Source organism: Limulus polyphemus, unplaced genomic scaffold (assembly GCF_000517525.1).
Source record: "Limulus polyphemus unplaced genomic scaffold, Limulus_polyphemus-2.1.2 Scaffold1627, whole genome shotgun sequence".
NCBI lineage: Eukaryota > Metazoa > Arthropoda > Merostomata > Xiphosura > Limulidae > Limulus > Limulus polyphemus.
The window spans coordinates 185,550-205,666 of NW_013667237.1; the positions used below are offsets into that span (position 1 = coordinate 185,550).

Consider the following 20,117-nt stretch of genomic DNA (forward strand, 5'->3'; position numbering starts at 1 on the left):
ATAGATATAATTATTTAATACCTGGAAAGCACACAAGGTGATTTTATGGAACACCCTATCTGAACAGAGCTCGTTGCTACCAGGAAAATTCTTATTGGTGGAATGGTAGCTAGTATAGATTTGAAAACAAGCACACCTGACCAGGCAACACCCACCACTATGTGGGATCCAAATGAAAATGATGAAAGGATTCCTGAAAAAGAAGAGAAATAAGCATAAAAAAAATGATGTCACATATATCTCTGACAAACTAGCCAAGATGTGAAGAATAGCCATGGGGGATAGCCAAAAACGTTCAGAAGAGGCAACCTCAAAATCGTGTAAACAATGAGATATAAATGTATGAGGCATGGCCAACTGCCAATCTCCTCCAAAGGGTGAAGCAGCCAAGCCACCATGGACATCAAGATCTCTGTTGCTTTAAAGAACACTTAGAGTAAGCAATACAAACCCAACCTGTCAAAGTGACAGGGCATAAGACATGCAGCACCACAGAATCATAATGGAGAAATAAACACTGATGTGAACCACGAAAACCTTGAGTGCACATAACATAGCATTGAGGAGCCCAAACCAAACATAAAAAAGATCAGAGTGGTCATAAAAATGAGAAATGGAGGTTAGATGAATAGGAAAGAAAGCCTTATCCCCTTCTCTAGCCATTCAAGTATTGGGTAGAATGGATCTATCAGGATACAACATGAATCCCAAAACATCTGAATGTCAATATCCACTAGCCAACAATAGAAGAAAATAAGTCTTATGAGAAAGCTGATATAGGGAATATGATACCAAAGATGTAAAGGGTGGATTAGATAAGGCATGGAGAACCACTGTGACAACCGAATTATGAACCTGGAAATAACCACAAGGACCAATAACCCAATTTCAGGAGCAAGGACAAAACCAGGGACTCAAAAACTTTACATCTCCCAGAAAAATCAAAAGTTGCTGACAAATCTGTCTTATATAAAGAAATAGACGAATGCCCCAAACTTTTGTCGAATGACTATGTATCACAGTGGAACAAGAAGGATTACAACCATGTTTGTGAGACCACTGATGATAAGTAAACCCTTTCTGTTGATAATTGTCCAATGAAGAATGCCAAATGTACATCTTTAATAAAGCAGGGGTAAATCCTGACATCGTGTAATGGACCGCATAAAAGCTAGTTTGAAGCCGGAGAATGCTGACTACCAGATGAAAAACATCAGACAGAAGCTGACATAAGAGATATGGCCAGAGAGAGAAAGCACAACTGAAAATACTGAAGAAGTGGAAAACAAGGCTGAACTGACCAATGTGGTGCCACCAGAAGAACTCGATAGGACGAGAAGTGGATCAGTGCATGCACTTCAGATAACATGAATCAGAGGGAATGCAAAAAAAAAAAAGGTAAAAATATGTCCAATCCTTGCATAGAGTAACATGCCTAAAGCCCGAGGGTGAGGGACATGAGATCAGATGGACAGAAGTTGGGCATTTCAGTGTGGCAAAAGCTTCAATCTGAGGTGTTCCAAAACAAGAACAGATCCAACAAAAAAACTTAACAAAACATCCATTCTGTGGGAAGAACTTGGTTGGGACAAGATAACCATCAGCCACTAAATTCATTACACTTGGAACATGACAAGCAAGGAGAACTATCTGATAATTGTGAACCCAAAAGAAAAGATCTAATGTCTGAAAACAAAGAGACCTGGTGTGAGTTCCCCCTTACTCAGAAATGTAGGAGACCACAGTGGAATTGTCTGAATGAAGCATTACTACCTTCCCTCGCAACAATGTAAGAGCCCAAAACATAGTTTGTTGAACTACAAGAAGCTCTAAAAGATTGATGTGGAGAGAAGATTTCTCTTCAGTCCAGAGGCCCTTAAATTCCATATCCATTATACAAGTGCTCCACTCTTCGAGAGAGGCATCCGGGAAAAGATGCATCTCTGAATGTGGGGGGCAGGAGAGGGACACCTACTGTCATGTTGTTCCTGTCCAACCACCAGCCAAAATTGAGCAAGCTTGAAGCTGATAAGGGCACCAGACAATCCAATGCAATCTTGCAAATGTTCCATTGATCCTGTAACAACCACTTAAAAGAATGCATCTGGGCCTGACCTAAAGGAATGTGTGATTCCAAGGATACCAACATTCTCAAAATATAGAGGACCATTCTCACTGGTGGAGAAGGAGATGACTGGGTTAGAAGAATGGCTCATTCCATGGCCTGAAGACACTGAGGAGATGGCTGGGCCTGATTGAGACAGGAACTGAAAAACACCCTTAAATGGACAAGGCAATGTGTGGGAGAAAGAACAGACCTCTCTATTTGGATGAGAAACCCAGCTCTCACAGCTTGGGATAAAAGAGCGTAAGTATAAAGTTCTGCCAAATGGCATGAAGAAGCGACAAGAAGCTAGTTGTCCATATAATGGTGAGTGTAAATGTCCTATGAGTGAAGATGATGTCAAAAGGATATGACTATCTGGGAAAAGACATATGGACCAGAAGCTAGGCCAAATGGTAGAGCACAAAACTGAAAAAACCTGTCTCTCATACACAAAATGGAGATAACAACGTGAAGACTCCAGATCAGAATATGAAGATTGGCATTGGTGACATGAAACTTAATTATCAATATACTGGGTTTAAAATGCCACTGATGGGGAGGAAGTGACTCCATCATAAACCAGAAGACAAGAGAAAACGATTGAGATGAGAAAGGTCAATGAAGGTTGCCAAATGCCCATCTTTTTTTTTTTTTTTGGATTTACAAACAATGAGAAAAGCAGGAAACTATCTAGTAGAAGACCAGGAAAGGCGAAAGATCAGTGTTAAAAGAGAAGAGTGGAGATGGGCCACATCCACTCCAGATACAATGGACTCTGGAAAACCTGCAAAAATCGAATGTCTGAGAAAAGGGCCAAGGAAGTCAAGTTCCCACAAGCAACGCATTTCTCTCCAAAAAATCCCAGCAAACAATCAACCAAGGAGAGAGCCTGAAAATTGAACAGGAGACCTGTGATGGGCTTCAGACAATGGTTGTAAAGAAGATAAAACATGCAACTGTTGTAAGGAACAGACACATCTGTTAGGTTAAGATGAACAGCGGTATCAGGCCTAGAACCCCAAATAGGAAGATGATGATCTAACATCTGAGAATCGAAATATGGGTCCTCCAAGCATTGGAAAGCCAAAACATGCAGATCCAATAAATTGGGTGAACAAGGCATGACAGCACCCTCTCTCAATTGATTAGCAAATCTCCCATCATGCACAGCAATGACTGGCAAAGGTGGAAAGACCAGGTAATCAGCCAAATTACATTCCCCCTACAAAGGAGAAGAGTCATAAGCTACAGGAAAAATGCTCCAAATATTACAAACTTGATGTACTAGTTGCAAAAAAATGGTGCAGGAGACAGGATGTCCATCTAAGGCTCATAATTAGCTGTCTGATCCAACAGGAGAAGAAACATCAGACCTCATGCAAGACTCCACCTCTCTGGGTACGAGGGATTGCACATCCTCCGTAGAAAGGGCCTCCTCCCCCCAAATGCCCAGGTAACTTTATACACCAGAGGTGGCAAGGAAGGAGCACTAAAAACTCTGTGTCTGAGACGTGAATTTGTGACTTCATGTTCAAAACATCTAATAACTTTTTTTTTTTGTAAAATAAAGAAAATATACAACAAACTCAAGACCTAAGAAGTCTTACAAAAATCGTCTAGAGCGAGTATAACTAAAGCTATTCAACACTGAAAAGAAACCCACAGCAAGCATATAAAACCATTGTTGGAACATTCTGCCATCGGGAAAAGTAAACAGGAAGTAAGAATGGGGAGCTTATATACAGATCTGGGATAGGGGGTGCATTGATATAGGTAGAGAGAATAACAAGATTTAAATTGCTATGGGCAATATAGTGGGGTATAAATGCTGGAGCAAGCAAGGTAAGATTCATACCAATGCTTAGATGGGCTGAGAAGAGAAACTTTCACTGAGATAAAGCTGTAGTGTGAGAAGAGATGTGTTTGGAGCTAGGGTTGCTGAAAATAAATATATAAATGAAAGGAAATGATAATACTTTCCCTAGTCGAAGGCAAACAGAGATGTGTAGAATTGCCATGAGTGGGAGACAATATCCAACAGAGGAAGATACAGCCAGATCATGCTGATAATGACTGACAAAGGTGTTTGTAGTAGTCCACATTCCAGTCTGGACAATCTCCTAAAATGGACAGTGAAGGTGAGAAGCCAAAGATATGGTGATGTGATGAATATAATGAGCAGAAATGTTGTGGAGCCAGCAACCTTCCATGGATAAGTTTGAATACACCAACCTAACGAGTTGATAAACCCAATCAGTTAACATGACAGGGGATAGATCACAGGAAACAGAAAGGTTCCAGTGAATAAAATTAAGAGACTTGAACCCTGAAAGGAGGCAGGACATACCATATAACACCATAAGGAGCAAACCGGATAAAGAAGCTGATCAGGATCAGAATGGAACTACCTTCATGGGCAGTATAGCTCTGAGGGAGGAAGGGAGGACCAGTTGGGATATAGCTTGACATAAAAAGAATGGTAGTGGAAGTAGGTAACATTAAAGGCAGAAATATAGGATCAACAACATCCACAAATAAGGAGAAGAAGGAAATAAGTCATGAGGGAAAGATGATAGATGGAACATGAAAACAAAGGTTCAAATGGAGGATGGGAATGGCATAAAGGACCACAATGAGATCCTAATCACGCAAGTCAATGAATGTGGAGGATGCATGACTCGAAAGGAGTGGATAAAGGAGGAAAATTATAGGGGATGACAAAACCTGGAGAAATTGATATATTCGACAAGGCTGCCAGATAAATAGACATGGTCAAAGTGAACAAGCCTTTCTCAAACAATCAGGTGAAGAATAGGAAAAGATAAGGAATGGAAGAGTGGGAAAGACAGAAACCACAATGAGGAGACCATAGGCAGAAGGTTTACAATCAACTGTAATAAATGGACATGGAAGAAGGTCTAATGGATTAGGAAAGGAAAGATGCAACACATGGAAGTCCCTGGATTGAGAGTGTGGTGACATCTGGACAAACAATGTAAGACCAAGGCAGACAGAATAGGGACCGAAGGTTGAGCCAGCCATGATAAAGCCACCAGTAGGATGAGACACTGAATGGTTTGGAATAAGGATAGAATTCTGGAGAGGAGTCGAATAGGAAGGTAAACAGAGATGTGAAGACCCCTCCAATCTTGATATAACACAACCACCCCCAGAGTCAGGTGAGGAACAGGAGACCAAAGGGAAGGAATTTTGGTGTTCCAGTGGGTGGTGAAGGCATATATGAGGTGTTCCTAGCTGAGAAAACACCCAACTCAAGACCTGTGGATCAAGGGACAACTCCGTGAGGCAAATATTTTTGGTAGAAAATAATCAATCCACCACCATATTCAGGGAGCTAGGAAAATGGCAAGCTAAGCCCACAAAGTGGTGAGTGTAGGCTCAGAAAGGAGATCCAGGATCTGAAAGCACAGAGACCTGGAATTGGTACTTCCTGGTTTTGTGATAAAAAAGTGAACATTGTGGAGATATATGAATGTACCATAACCACACACACCCATAGGAGAGGAAGGAAGTGGGACAAAGTTCAATGAACTGCCAATAGCTCAAGAAAGTGACATGGAGAGAAGACTCCTTGATTGACCAGAGACTGGAAAGAACCCCAACCGTCTAAGATGAGTCCATGAACTGATGTAAATCTGGATGAGGTGGAGTAAACAGCACCACCAAGCTAGGGATCTGAGGAGAAGTTCCACTTATCCAGGAGAGCCCACTGAAAGGAACATATATGAGCCCAACCCATGGGAAGAAAGCCCACATCCCCAAAAATATAGAACATTTTAAGCTGTAAGAAATGTGAAGTGAGGGACATGGGATCTTCTTGCTCCAAACCCGGAGAAGAAGGCTGGGCCCAATTAAGGTTGGAAAAAAGACCCCCCCCCCCCTCCATAAATGAACATGGTATTTTAGGAGCAGAGGAGTGTGGTCTCTGGACTGTGAATGGTAAAAAACAACCAGGAGCCAGTCATCCACAGAAAGTAGAGTGCAAAAACTCGAAGAGTGAAGATATCGGGCTAGAGTTTGTACGCCCCAACATGATATAGCTGAGTGATAGATGAGTAAGAGTTGTTTTTTTTGTTCCCGATTTGTAAAAAATCCTTACGTGATAGAGAAAAATGATTATTATTTTCAAAATCTGCATAGCTGAATTAAGGAAAGTCCATTATTAAAACCAAAACAACTTTTATGAAGTTAAAATTCATAGGCCTGTGTAATTAAGTCCTACACTGATGAAAATTAGGATGATAATGCACATAGTTAAAAATAACAAAAATAGTTAGACAGAACAATGAATAATATATTACTAATAGTAATGATATGTAACATACAAACTATTTAAACATACACAATTAACAAAGTACTTATAAATATCAAATGGATAAACCATCTAAATTTATCTAGTCCACAAAGTATGCAATAAAAATGAAAGTGCAAACCAAGTAAAATTACCTTGAAAACACATTAATAATTAATATCTAACTTACCACTCATATGAATTAACCTAGACGACAAAGGACACATGACATAAGCCTGCGATGATATTATGGTCTTGAAATTTTTACATATTCTACAGTAATTCCTGTACGCTGAATCCGAAAATGTTATGCATTTGTCTCCATCACATAATTCACGAAAAAAAATACCACAACACTTAGTTTTGAAACTAGAAGATGTAAGTTTCACAAAATAAATCAGGATGAATTAGGATCCATATCTGTTTCACATCAATGTTCTTCCATTTTCTTCAGTTTGTTTGTAGTTTTATTAACAAACATAATAAAAAATGTTCATTTTGGTAAATTAAATAATTTTATCTGAGTAAGAGTTGTTTTTTTTGTTCCCGATTTGTAAAAAATCCTTACGTGATAGAGAAAAATGATTATTATTTTCAAAATCTGCATAGCTGAATTAAGGAAAGTCCATTATTAAAACCAAAACAACTTTTATGAAGTTAAAATTCATAGGCCTGTGTAATTAAGTCCTACACTAACAAAAATTAGAATGATGAAGTACATAGTTAGCAATGACAAAAAAAAATTTACTCCAATAGAACAACGAATTAGATGTTACTAGTAGTAATCATATGTAACTTACAATCTAAAGATACCTACGAAGTATACTGAGTCAACAAAGTATGTAATATTAACAAAGGTGCAAAAGGATTAAATTTACTTAAAAAAAAATTAATAATCAATATTAACTTACAATTCATCTAAAGTAACTTAGATGACAAAGAATACAAATATCTATCTTACCAAAGTCCGAGCTCTGAATGCATGAAATAATTAATTCTCCCATGTGTAAATAAGAACAAAACCACACAAAAAGCATCTGAGCTATGCCTACCACAGGTAAGACAACCAGGTGAGAAGTGTACATGTTTAAAACTTACCACAGATCCCCTGGAAAAACTGGAAGCATTTTCCACCAAAGTGAATGATGTTGCAGCTTGGCAACAGTTGGAAGGTGAAAAACTCCTGAAGAAGTGTAGAGTGTGACACACCAAAATAAGAAGGTACCGGAAAAAGAGTCCAAATCGTCTTCTCATTGATCATATTCTTCCTTAGAAACAGTGAAAAGAAATTGACAGCCAAACATATAAATCTAGCTCCTGTGAATTAAGGCCTGTACCTTCTCTGCACATAAAGTCGAACCCGATTCCTGGGATGTGGTATCAGTTACATTTTTGACTGTAATGGGAATCTCCATAGTCAATACATTGATTGCAAACTGATACTAAGATCTCTGGTTATTCAGTTACAAGAAATAAATGCAAAAAAATTGTTGAAACAAGTGAATGCAAACACAGTAAAATAAAACTGTTAAAAAAATTGAAATGGCAAAGAAGCATGTTCATAAATGGAGCCACATGCAAAAAAAATGTGTCTATACAATGCTGTGCCAATTAAGAAAGTGAAGATTGAGCAGGAATAGCCAAGGGAGCTAGCTGCACCAATATAGATGGCATAATAGTATTGGTGGATAGTAGTCACATGATATGTACATGTTCAGAATGAGGTGCAATTTATCAGTGATAACTTGCACACAAACAAAAAATGGAGCTAAAAGAACTTTTTTTTATAAATAGTTGGCTTGGTAACCATGAGGGAATAACCCAGAAAATCATGATAAAAAGTAAGTAAAATTTGATGTTTTATAATATTCAATGGTCTTCTGCAGTTTAACCTCAATACTCTATAAACTTGTATCCAAAATTTAATACTAATCCAGCACATCAATAAATTACAAATCTGGACTCAAAGCAAAAAAATTTAATTCAAAAATAATACTTCCAAGTAAAAAACCAAGAGCTACAGCTACAAATCTTTCCAATATATATATTTTTAGTGATAAAATTTCCTCTCTCAAACAATGTGTTCAGTGAATAATGTAGATGATGTAGCTGGAAGCACGCATGTCACCTGTTACTCAGTAAATTCAATTAATAATGTAGATGATGTAACTGGAAGCATGCATGTCACCTTTTTCTCAGTAAATTCAGTGAATAATGTAAAAACTGCAACTGCTAGCATTAACTCTCTCAACATGGGCTTGGTCAATTTGACCTACCATGTGACTTCTTTGTACTCATTTAAAGTCTTTATAGATTTAATACTTCTAACTTTCAATGCAGTGTGTATATCTTCACAAAATTTGGCAGTCTTTCAGTTAATATTATATGTCTTTCACATTATACAAAAAAATCAGTTTTTAGTGAAGTATTTTTAATAAAATAAAATAAAGATTTGTCCAAGAATATATTGAGTACTTATTTAGAATAGTACGTCTGTAAAGTAATTCTCATTTAAAATTAAAAATACTTTTCCTCATCTCAAAAATCTCAGAATGCATTTCAAACGTTTTTTTTTCGGTAAAACTTTATAGTTTATATGTTAGTTTCTCTACCCTATCTCAAAATAGAGTTGGTCAATTCGACTGACTTCGTAACCCCCCCCCCCAAAAAAAAAACGAAATAAATCTGAAATGTCCTTTTTTTCTTTCTAGAGTGACTTCAAATTGTAACATAAAACTACATTCGTTTATCAGCTCAAAGTTCATAACAGTATACATCTACTTATATTGTTTTATTGCCCTTTGAACCGAGTTTAACTACTATCCCCACCATTATAAATTGTAAATCACTCGAGAAACATGCAGCTCATGTTACGCTAATGAATTACATTACCCACAAGCTACTACAAGCTGCTTGTGTGTATGCCTCATGAAACAATTTTATTATAATATTATTATTATTTAATTTACCTAATCTAAACCAACCTAAAAGGATCCCTATTTTTACATTTTAGTTACTTTTATAATTACACAAAGAATAAACATGAAAAACAAGAAATAAAATACTTAACCAATCTTCTTTCTTCTTGCTGTCAATTGTTGAAGACAGTTAACCCTAATTTTTTATACTAATGATAGTAATGCACTTAATTTTTATTTAATTAAATAATGCACCAAAGAATATAGACTAATAACATGCAAAAGGTAGACAAATTCCCTTACCTCTCAAAAGTTTTCTGGCTTTCTAACTATATGACATAGAGTCGTTACAAATTCATCCAAGCTAATCAACTTTCTCATAGGAATAATGTTGGTACTCTGAGTGAAATTAAGATTTAACCATTCAGAACATAATGTTATACAATACATCATTTGATAGATGAAAACCTTGACTTTTTATTGTTTATAGGTAATATATAATCAAACGTAAGAGAGAACTATTAATAAATTCTGAAAGAAAGGATGATACAGGTAGATGTGGCAGGAGGGGTCCAATATTCTATTAGATAGCTCCATAACCAAACAAAATTGAAGACTAAAAATTATGGTTTTACTGAGCAATGACAATTTTATAGAGAGTAATTTACATTTAATTTCATACTTTTTGAGGGGTGGTGGATAAAAAAGGAAAGATAAGTTAAAGAAAATGTGTCACATGGGTCACACTAGGGGAAATTCAGGATTTGTGTTAATATTGCTTCGTAGAAATAAGAACTTAAAACTTATATACTATTAAAATATAGATTATTAGCTAAGATTTTATGCTTTTCTAACTGATATAACAAACAAAAGGTAGTTTAATAAAATTTTGAATGTAAGACACAAACCTTGTATCATGCGCAGTAAAAAATACACGTGGTGATAGGGTTAATGCTACCAATTTTTCAGTTGCGTATTCTAATATAGGTTACATGTGGTGTGTAAAAGACAATCAAACATCATACCCAACATCAAACTTTCACTGATTGTTATTGACAAACATGCAAAACAACAACAAAAAACTTACTCCCAAAATGCCAAATTTGTCAGTAGCAAGCCAACTCATCAGCCAATCAACTTCATACTTATGATTCATCAGAACTACAGCATGCTCAGTGCTAAACTTTTCTTTTGTCTCCTCATTAGCAAAGTAGATAGAACAACGAGACTGGGACCACCATTCAGTGATGGCTACTGCTTCTGAAAGATATATATTAATACTTAAGCAGTCAAGCAAAATGAAATTAAAAGGAAGGACTGCATTAAAAACAGCAAATCCAAACTATGATATAAAATATTTAAATTAACAAAACAAGCGCAATAAAAAAACAAAATTAAATTAAAGATGCTACATAAGTTAAAAGGATCCTCAGGGTACAGGCTATATATAACACGGAAAATAAAATGTGCCCTGCATTTTGGAGGTGACTGCGGAAATAGGACCCATATTAATATTCAGTGGATTTAATAAAAAAAACTAAATAAAATTATTAAAATACTTTGTGATAATTGTCAAAATGTATTAAATAAAAAAGTAAAAATTAAGGAGTTTCTGCTGAAAGTTTCTGATAAGTATTTTGAATTTTAATAAGGTTCTTCAAACAATTTGGCACTACTATTATGTGGACGAACACCTTATCTCATACATAAAGGATCGTGTAAATTCTGAAAATTGGTAGTTACAATAGACTTAATGGATGGTGATTGGGAGTTATATTAGTTAGTTTCAATAACTTGATTGGGCTTTAATAACTCTATACTAGTATAATTTATCTATTATAATAGGGGCTGGAATGCCAACCTCAGGAGGTAAGTTTATCTTACTTACCCCCAAGTGATAGTACCTTATTATCTTTTTTTTCCTTTTACTTTATTTACTTCCCATAACTGTCCGCAGGCAATGAAAGGTGATATAGATGTGGGATGTTGTGGGCTTGAGTACCCACACCTCACTCTCCTAACTTAATTTCTTTTGATTACTTTATTTGATTTTTCATGAATTTCATCATGTGAGACTGGTGAATGGAGGTAAAGACTGATAGATGGTGTATCCCCACCACCTATTTCCGCAGTCACCTCCAAAACTCGGGGCACATTTTATATCCCATATCATATCCTATACCCAGGGGGATCCTTTTAATTTATGCAGCATCTTTAATTTAATTTTTTTTGTTGGGCTTGTTTTGTTTATTTAAATAAATAAATAAATATATATACACACACACACACATATATAATCATTTGAAGCATATACTTTTGCTTCTTTACAGGTACATATTTCTTATCAGATTTACATGTAAATAGCATTCTCAATTACAGCTGTACACCTCATGTAACCCATTAAAATATGCATTTAACAAGGACACATCTTTCATACCTTGCTTAAATTTTTCACTTCCTAACAATCCAAAATACTATGTACAAGTCACATCCAATGTTTCGTTTTTGGTGAACCAGACCAACAGTACACAGCTTTTAAGAGCTAAAATAATAATCTACAACCAACAAGGAGACAATGCTCAAAAACAGCAGTTAGCAATAGTACAAGGAGCATAATAATTATATGACGTATTACAAACTTACACCAATATAAGACAGTAAAAGTTATGAACTTACAATTTATGGTGGGTGAAGGGCACATGATGATGTATCAACACTATCAATTCCCTTAACAATCATAAACACTTCATTCAGATCCTTCTAACACTTTTTTTTTAAGAAAATTATTTCAGAGATCTTAACTGGTCCTCATATGACAACCTTTCTATCTCAGGTATCATCCTAGTAGCCCTTCTTGGAACCCTTTCTAACAATTCAGTGCCCTTTCTAAGATAAGTAGCCCAAGACTAAACACAATACTCCAAATGTTCCCTAACCAATGACCTATGCCTTGTGAAATTATAACCTCTTTAGATTTGTATTCCATATTTCTGTAGATACAACCTAAAATCCTATTTGTCCTAGCACTAGAAACAGTACACTGCTTGGGTGGCTTGTGAGACTGATCAACAAAAACATGAATATGCTTTTTTTATAACAACACTGATACGATTATTCTCACCAAAATCATCCTTATAATTGAAATTATTTTATCAACCTGACAACTCAATGAGGTTGAGTCACCAGGTAGATTAATTCTAAGGTTTTAAAATGTAAAGTTCCAATTATGTTAGCCCACATGCCTAACTGTGTGTTTATTATAATTAAAAACCATCTGCTATTTATTTACCCAACTCACCAAATAACATAAATCCTTTTCTAAAGCATCATCCTCCTCCTCACAACCAGCAACACCCAAAAAATTACAGTGGTGGAAAAATTTATTGTATCATCCAATTTTTTAACAATTTTATTCAGAATTATCATCTGTTTTGAGGCCCTAATGCATGTACGTATAAATGTATTTCATGGATGATGCAATACTGTCTAATTATTACATCAGCAGTTTCATAGGCTGTCTGGGTATTGCATCAGCCATTTTTTGGCTATAAATAGAGGTTCTTAATGAGAATCAGTTTAGAAGCCAATCTACTACAACTCGTGTGCAATGCTACCATAGCCAAGTGTTACAAGTTAACTTCACAGAAAAAAGCAGTCATTGTTTCTTTGAGTAAAGAAGAACATTCTGCTAACAAAGCATATTGCTAGCAGAATTAAATTTAACTAGTCTACTGGTAGCTGCTGGTTGTAGAGGTAGAGAGACTAGCTATGTGAAGGAGGAAGGGAAGGGGTAAGAAGAAAGCTTACACAACAGCTGACAATTGTGTTCTGAAATGTGTGGGCCTGCAGAATCATCAACTGTTCTCCACAGATCTTAAAAGAGCATGGCAGTAAACTTACGGGGTCACTCTCACCGCACGCACTCTGGTCTTGCCTGTGTTGAGTCTGTCTCCCAGCAAGACAGCAAAGAAAGACATCCTTTCTCACAAAAAGACGAGGCTCAACTGGGTTAAAGAGCATGCTGACTCAACTGAAATAAAGTGGAGGAAAGTAATCTTCTCAGATGAATCAAGGTCTGATGGCAAGCACTTTGTACAACGGTGTGGAGAAGAGTTTCATTCAACTTCTTTGAATGCAACTGTGAAACATCCACAGGCTCAGATGATATGGAAATGCATCTCTGGCCAGGGTGTGGGACACCTGCATTTTGTGAAAGACACTGTAAAGTCTGACAAGTCCACTGAGATCCTTAAGTCCCAGTTAAAGCGAACAATTCAGGATCACTTCAGTGGAGCTGACCAATGCACACTCCAGAATGGCTCCTGTAAAGCTTTGTTGCATGATGATGTCATCATGAACCAGTACAGTTCATTTTAAACATGAGAGATACAGCTATTTTTATGTGAAGAGGTATCTTCTCAAAAGTAAATTCTTCTCAAGAACTATCCTGTTCTCTTGGCTTCATTTGCCAAAACTTTCTCCACTGCAGTTTCAATGGGAATTCATGACTCAAGAAAAACTCATATTAATAATATTAGACTTTTTGCAGCAGCTCTGTGAAATCAATTATGGAAAATTACTGAAGATGTGCAGGTCAAAGCATAATTTTTCTGCTGATTAGCCAAACATGTTCAATGTAGCCCTAAAAACATTGTATACAGCATGAAGGTTACAAGGAATAAAAGATAATAACTCTGGAGTTCTTTTAACTTTGGATATTTCATTCACTCTGTCTATACAGTTTGTTTCACATTTGACCAATCAGAAGAGGAGCTTAACTGCACACACCAGTTTCCTGTATTGTATCTACATTGTGTTGTGCAATATCTTGTCCAGGTGCATGATCAAATAATTCAACTTTTTGAGTTTTAAAGAAACTCCTTCTTCATTTTCATGCCAAAATAGAACAAGAATACCCACTTGTTTTCTCACTTGTGCTTTTGTTGTTTCACCATACAATACAGTGTAACCTAGTGGTTTCCAACCAGTAGGGTTCTCCCATTTTAGGAGGGTGTGTATTATTGCTAAAAGAGGGAAAATGGGATATGCTACAATAGCCTTGAAATAAACCATTTGCACATTGGAGATAAAAGATTTAAAGTGGCCAGTAAAGGGAGTGAGAAAACTGATAAATTATTGACCTATAATCTTAGATTTCAAGAAAGAGTGGGGCGTGGGGGGAGATGGCAGGATGAAATGGTTATACTTAAAGGGTGTTAAGACAGGAAAGGATAGTAACCACTGGTGTAGCTTGTATTTGTTATTTCATTTTCTCCAACAATTTAGAAGTAAGATCACTGCCATCACTTATGAAATGAGATATTTATTTGTGATGGTGTTAGTTACATGTCAAGGACTAGAACAATTGAAAAAATATTGCCACAAAAAGTAGCCACTTTATGTTTAATATTCATGCCCAAAGTCTCTCAATACCAAGAAAACTTGCAGAAAACTTCTCAGTGAAACATGAAACATCTGCATCAACCACATTGTCACTATAAAGTTTTCTGCTTCAAACGATTGTCCTAGAAAGGCAAGATACAAATCTTTTTGTTTCACCCAAATCATGCTGCAGCTTGACCATGATGTGCTTTACCATTGCTGTTGGAGAATTTAGGCAAGTCATGCCTTACTTCATTTACTACACAAAATGCAAGAATCTACTGTAGCTAATTCTCACAAAGATCAAGTATAAAACCACTGCTTAACAATTTGTAACAAGAGCTCTTAACAGAATGTTTGTTCATTAGGTATTTTGCTGGCAACTGAGCAGGCTAAGAGTACATGGAATACCTGAAAAACACATTTACATTGTAGGTGAAACTACAACCCCAGAAGGCTTACTGTATATTTTGAATTGTTCAAAAACCATTGGCATCACAACCAGGTGGTAGTAAATGTTAAATTAAGAGTCACATACAGATAACCTTCATGAGGAAAGAGATCAAGTAATGTTTAATCAAGTTAGCTACAAACCTTGATCAATTATTCCATAGCCATAAGTAAACACTAAACCTGTATGTGTATATCTGAGCATAGATATAATAAGCTTCAGAAAACTAAACATGCTACTACTTTTAAGTATACTTTGCTCAGTTTACAAACTTTGACACTAAACCTTGTATTGAAAACTAAAAAAAGTACTTTTTATGCCCAAATTATGCACAAAACATCTGTTATATGATGTTCTTTGTAAAATAATGGTTTGGCTTATATTAGAAAACAAAGGAACTGGTTAAATTCCTTTGTTTAGCTTCATTAAAACCAACCTGTACATTACACAATTTCATTTAATAAACAAGTAACTTATATCTTCCTAAAAATCTAAGCACAGGGCTCAGAGACACAAATAGATTTTTACTTCCACAATCAGTTAAATCAAACACAAGATCTCCACAGTCACGCTATAACTTAAACAAATGCTATAATTCACAACAAACGATTCATGCGCTTGACTCAATTGTCTGTCTCTATCTCTGTCTGCAATTGAATTCCATTGTTCCCGTCTCTTCTTACCGGTCTTATATATACAAAAATCGTACATCTCGTTTCTTCGTGAATCTTCTAGAATATCATGACGTGTTAACAGCATCACGTGACTACCGCTGTCATAACAATACTAACAACATATTCTAAAATCTTTTTTTGATATGAAAAATGTAAAAATATACAGCTTTACAGAGCAAAGCAATTACTTTGGGCAAAACTGTAGTGATAAATATATACGAATTACAGGGTTGTTTGAAGGGCCTTAAAGTTACTGTAATGTTTAATTTACATTACCTCTACTTATCTATTTGTAACAGAAAAAACTAAATTTATTCCTATGGTATTTACTACAACATTATGTATTTATGCACTAGTAATGGACAAGTCTTAAATAGTTATTCAGATTTCATACATTTGATCAAGAACAAAATATTAGGACTTTCGTGGATAGAATAATCTATCTTCCAGGATCCAAAAACATATCAATCTTATTGCTTGATTTATAGAAGGTACAAGTATTCACTTAAATCTAATAAATTTGCTTCATAACTATTAAATGAAAGTACAGTAAAGAATTTGTTATCTGGTATCTTTGGATTTACAAAGCTTTTGGAACCAAAAATTTCAATCTTAACATTTTCTAACACTGAAAATGTATTTCCAGTAGGTACTTACCACTACTCACTCATAGCTATCTCAACCTTCATTTGCCCTCAAGGCTTTAGTAAACTTTTTAAAAGTGCACCAGTCTTTATACCCCTATATTTTTTGCATCATTGCAGCAACACATGCTGATCATATAAACACCCTCCACAAATCCCATTGCACCCTCTATACTAGAGCTGGAAGCTCCTTCTACCCTTGCAGCACAATCCTCACTTTTGAGAATTGGCATATACAAACCCAAAAACACTGGCAAATCAGTGGGGAGGAAGGGTGGGAAGTAGGGGAGAGGAGGTAAGTACCTATCAGAAATACATTTTCAGTGTTAGAGAATGTTAACTTCCAAATCAGTACTACCTCCACTCCCCCATTGGAAAGGTGGAGGGGCCTGTGAAGGTGCAACAACAAATAATCAAGCAGAGAGTGACTGCTATGAAAAAAGCAGGTGTGCCACAATTAAAATACTGGGTGCACCTGTGGGGTATAGTGCTACTTCTGCAACAGGTATGCTCTTCACCCAGTAAACAAGTTAAGACACGTAGGGCAGAAACGAACAGATTACGTTGCTAGGGATAGAGGACAATATATAAATAAGCCAGGTGCAGTCCACCTGGGCCAGAAAACATCCAGGGGAAGACCCTTGGTATACATTGGATTATGTCAAGTGCAGTCCATCTGGGCAGAAAACATCCAGTGGAAGCGGCTCATATAATTAATTTCATGCCATATGTTATGTATGATATGCAGCATAACAACATTAGCCCTCTTTTGATTGAGGGAGTACATATGGCTATGAGATTGTGTTATTGTAGAAAACCAACTTGTGAGGAAATCTCCACAGTCCACCACTCCAGTGACTGGGAACCAGAAGTGGCAAAGAACTTCGTGCTCCACTAGAAGAAAGGTGGAGGGGATAGATGCATTGGAAGATCCAGAGGAACAACCCACCAGAGAGTGCAATGAGTGTATGTTTCCCTATCTGCTTTGCTCCTAAAGCAGTCCATGAGTGATGATTTTAAGGATATATACATATACACACATATATACATACACTGATATATATATGTTGGTGTACTTTGGTGACAGATATTCTTGTAGGCAGATTTTGTTAAACAAGACCGATGTCTGTAGGTTTACTTTCTTCTAAGAATTCTTCTCAAGAAGTCGATAAGCCGTCTTAACGTTGTTAGAACAACGGGTAAAAGTTGTAGCTAGTGATGAGTTGGCCGACGCCTTTCGAATGCGTTCTGCATCCATTATCAAGGCTGAATGTTGTGTGAATTGTGATTACTGTTGGTGGATATTTATAGGTATGGGTAAGCAGGTGGTGGTATCTAGCTCGTGGAAGGCGTTAATTGGTGGGGTGTTGTATTGTGGCTTGGGGGTTTCTCGCCAAGAAGTAGCAGTGTGCGTGCTGTTCCTGTCGATTGTTTGTTGATTGTGGGAGTTTTCTGTAGGATTTTTATTGCTTCGTGTATTTAAAGAGTTGTGAAGTCGTTAAATCGGCAGTTTACTTTGGCGTTTTGTACTAGGTCCTGACGTGTGAGTTTTTGGTTGTGGATGCCGGCACAATGTTCTTTGATGGCTCCATTTTGTAGGTGCATTGTTAGGCCTACCTCAACGCTCAAAGTGAATGCCCTCAAAGATACAAAACTGGAACCATCCACGCCCTCATCCACCGTACCTACAAAATATCCTCAGATTGGAATCTATTTCACAACAGAATTCGTACACTCCGACAAACATTCATCAATAATGGATATAGTAATACCACATTCGACAAGACACTTCAACAATACCTGGACAGCCGCCAAAAAACACCACTACCGACAACTCCACTGAACAATTCAAAGTCTACTATAAAAACCAATTCTCCACTGCATACAAGACAGACGAACGGATTCTAAAGGATATCGTTTACAAAAATACAACACCAAAGAAACAGAACACAAAACTGCAACTCAACATCTACTACAAGTCTACCACAACGTTGGACCTTATCGTGAAAAACAGCCCTGCTAAAAAGACAACAGATCTACAGCAAGTGAACATCATTTACGAGTACAAGTGTAATAAAGGAGACTGCGAGCTCCTGGCAAACGCCTCCTACATCGGAATGACTACCACAACCCTGTCAAGATGATTTCCTGGCTAGTGGGTTTTTGATAGACAGATGTGGCATATGTGCTGTTGTTGGCGTCGATATGTACATCCAGAAAATTGATGGTTTTGTCAGTGGCTATTTCGTGGGTGAATTTAAGCATAAGCATATATACAGTATGAAACAAAGAGGTCACATGACCAAATACTGTTGCAGGACTTAGAAGAGATATCTCGGTACCCCAAGATGTTGGTTTAGAGTAGGCTTGTTTTGTTCAATTAAGATGGATTCCATGATTTTTCGTTTGTTTACGTTTGGTTCTTCGTTTAAAATTACTGTTTTTAATAGATACTAGACCACCGTGACCCGTTGGGTCAACCACTATTCATTGTTTATGAAGAATTCAAGCTAATTTCAATATTGCACCAAAATGAAGGTATATTTTGAGATAATTTAATTAAATATTTCAATCCATTCGTGTTATTAATAATTCAAGAAAAGATATTTGATTGTTAATCGGGAGTAAAAGTAAAGACCATTTCATTTTTCAAAAAAATGAAGTCAGAGTATTCAGGTATTGTGATGAATTAGTTCGTTACGTTGTGGTCTTTCCTCTTAAACCTTCTACAAATAAGAAACAGGAATACTTTATTTTTTCTTCGAATTACCTACCATAACTAAGGCACATTATTAAGAAATTCTTAAAAGTCTTGTTTTTGTCAACTTACACCTTTTTTGAAACGAAAAAGTTTCATAAAGAGCACGAACGGTTGTGTGATGTAAAATTACTCGTGCTAGAAATTTTCATTAATGTGACCGGAAAAATGGAGCTAACTTGGTAACCCATGGCCCGATGAAGTTTCGTAAAGAGTGCAAATGGTAGTGTGAATGATTTTTTGACTGAGAAAATAAGCAAACAAACAAACAATCTCAGAGTTTTAGTAGTATATATATTGATTCTTCAAGATCTTGTTTTTGTCATCTTATGCCTTTTAATGAAGATGGGAACATTGAGAGGGAAATAATATGCTCAGCGTGAGGTTTTCGTTTATAAAATTTTGTTGTTGTTCTCGACTTGAGTTTTATTTTATTATCTCGTCTCTATAGTTACTAGTTGCAAATAGTCAATAATATTGTAGGTCAATTTTATGGTTGTTCTTTCTACACACTGTTATAACACATTTTCATGTCATCATTTAATTTCTGTGCATATATTGTTGTACAGAAGATATTTTAAAGTGATTCATCACGTGGAAATCGAAAAAATAGAGATAAACTGATATGTGGCGCCATCTAGTGTACCTAAATTCATCTAGAAATTTTCATAAAGGTGACCCGATAAACGGGGCTAACTCTATAAACCCATGGCCCAATTTTAACGAAAGCTGTTTTATTCTGTTTCTATTCTTATTTCATTACAAATATGGCACTACTGCGCACCGTTTTGCTGTATTTAATTACAGACAAGCCCACAAACAAAGAATCTCAGAGTTTTAGTAGTATATAGATACTGTGGTTTTTTGAGTT

At 36.2% G+C, this 20,117-nt stretch overlaps 1 protein-coding gene across 4 annotated transcripts in view; it reads right to left on the reverse strand.

The window, feature by feature from the left end:
* LOC106464361 (1-acyl-sn-glycerol-3-phosphate acyltransferase delta-like) overlaps nt 1-20,117 on the reverse strand; it is an 82,063-nt gene that overhangs the window by 21,092 nt on the left and 40,854 nt on the right. For all 4 annotated transcript variants that reach the window (XM_013924497.2, XM_013924496.2, XM_013924498.2 and 1 more), the window contains exon 3: nt 10,425-10,597. In XM_013924497.2, the coding sequence (XP_013779951.1) occupies nt 10,425-10,597 (173 nt within the window). The remainder of the gene's footprint in view (nt 1-10,424; nt 10,598-20,117) is intronic.